Consider the following 1,370-nt stretch of genomic DNA (forward strand, 5'->3'; position numbering starts at 1 on the left):
ATGAATAAGCTAAACAAATCTAATCCATGTTATTAACTTTTACAAGGAAAGAGGACAGATAAGAAGACAAAAAATAAACCAGCGTTTACTCTGAAAGCTTTGTGATCCCAAATACTTATTTCTAGGATTCTTACACATTTCCAAGTAAAATTCTATTCCAATATTATGTTATCTTGTTCTGGACCATAAGGAAAATATTGAAGTCTTTTCAACTTGTTTATAAATAATGAATTCTTATTCTTAAACCTAACAGCAGTAAACATGACATCCATGACATTAATAAACCTAGATTCTGAAGCAAAATAAACCTATGAAGAGTAGTGACATTTAAAAATACAAAAAACCTCTACCAACCTACCTAAATCATCTACTTTTGACTAGATATTATTCATATGGATAAACGGAAAACATGTATATTTTGTTAAACCTGCACCTAAACTCCCATACAACTTAAAACTGTGAAGAACATATGGGTTTTACTCCCCCCACCCCTACTACCCCATGCTATTTAAGAGGTGGACTGTTCTCTTCCAACACAAAGGGAACAAAGTGCCCTGACCCCTCCCTAGATGTGGGAGGAGCTGTAGGACTTGGCCCTGGTAGGGGCACTGGCTTCAGCCATTATTGGAACCCTGGCCACACCTCTCAGCCCTGCTCTCTCCACCTGATCTCTCAGAGCCTCGTCATAGAGGTCTGGGAAGGAACTCGGGACCTTATCCTGGATCTTGGCCAGAACTTCCAACACCTTCATCTTAGTGGTCTCAGCATAAGCTCTCGGGCCCCACAGGAACTCGTAGCCCGGAGGATCACTATTGGGCACCTGGCGGTAGTTGAGGTACCCCTTCTGCACCAGATCTTTGGTGATGAGCTTTCTGGGCTCCCCAAAGATGGAGTGCTTCTTCCCAGCATGGATCCCCAACACACTGAGGAAATCCCAGATCTCCTCCTCACTGGCGCAGTTACCCTTCATGAAGATGATGCCCAGGAGCGCCATGAGGAGACCAGACTTGGGCAGCTCCTCCTCATCACTTGAACCTTCCTCAACCCCGAGACTGAACTTGTTGACGAGGGTGTAGATGTTCCTGCTGCAGTCGACTTCCTTCAGCTCCAGGCCAAACACCAGCTCCACGCGCTCAGAGGCTCTGCTCAGGATCTCAGGGAAGTGCTGCTTGTACTTCCTGCCAGATGACATTCAGCATGCCATTCTGTGTGATGGGCTCCTTCTTGGTGTACCTCTCCAGCAGGAAATCCATCACCATGCTGGCCTTCCTCATCAGAGGATCTTTGCGAATGCTCCGAGTGAGCAGGGCTGCCCGGGCGGCATCTGCACTTTCCTCCTCGGGGCCCTGGGCACCTTCCTCAGATCCTGC

General features: G+C 46.8%; 1 protein-coding gene across 1 annotated transcript; it reads right to left on the bottom strand.

Moving 5' to 3' along the window:
- Nucleotides 1-565: 565 nt before the first annotated feature.
- Nucleotides 566-1,366, bottom strand: LOC104984385 (melanoma-associated antigen B4-like; the record flags this gene model as incomplete). Its single annotated transcript, XM_010834070.1, is given in 2 exon segments — nt 566-1,183; nt 1,185-1,366. Coding segments are annotated over 2 exon segments (800 nt in total), but the record flags the coding sequence as incomplete, so codon positions are not given.
- Between the last annotated feature and the right edge of the window lie 4 nt (nt 1,367-1,370).

Source organism: Bison bison, unplaced genomic scaffold, assembly GCF_000754665.1.
Source record: "Bison bison bison isolate TAMUID 2011002044 unplaced genomic scaffold, Bison_UMD1.0 scf7180017864000, whole genome shotgun sequence".
In the NCBI taxonomy this organism is placed as follows: domain Eukaryota; kingdom Metazoa; phylum Chordata; class Mammalia; order Artiodactyla; family Bovidae; genus Bison; species Bison bison.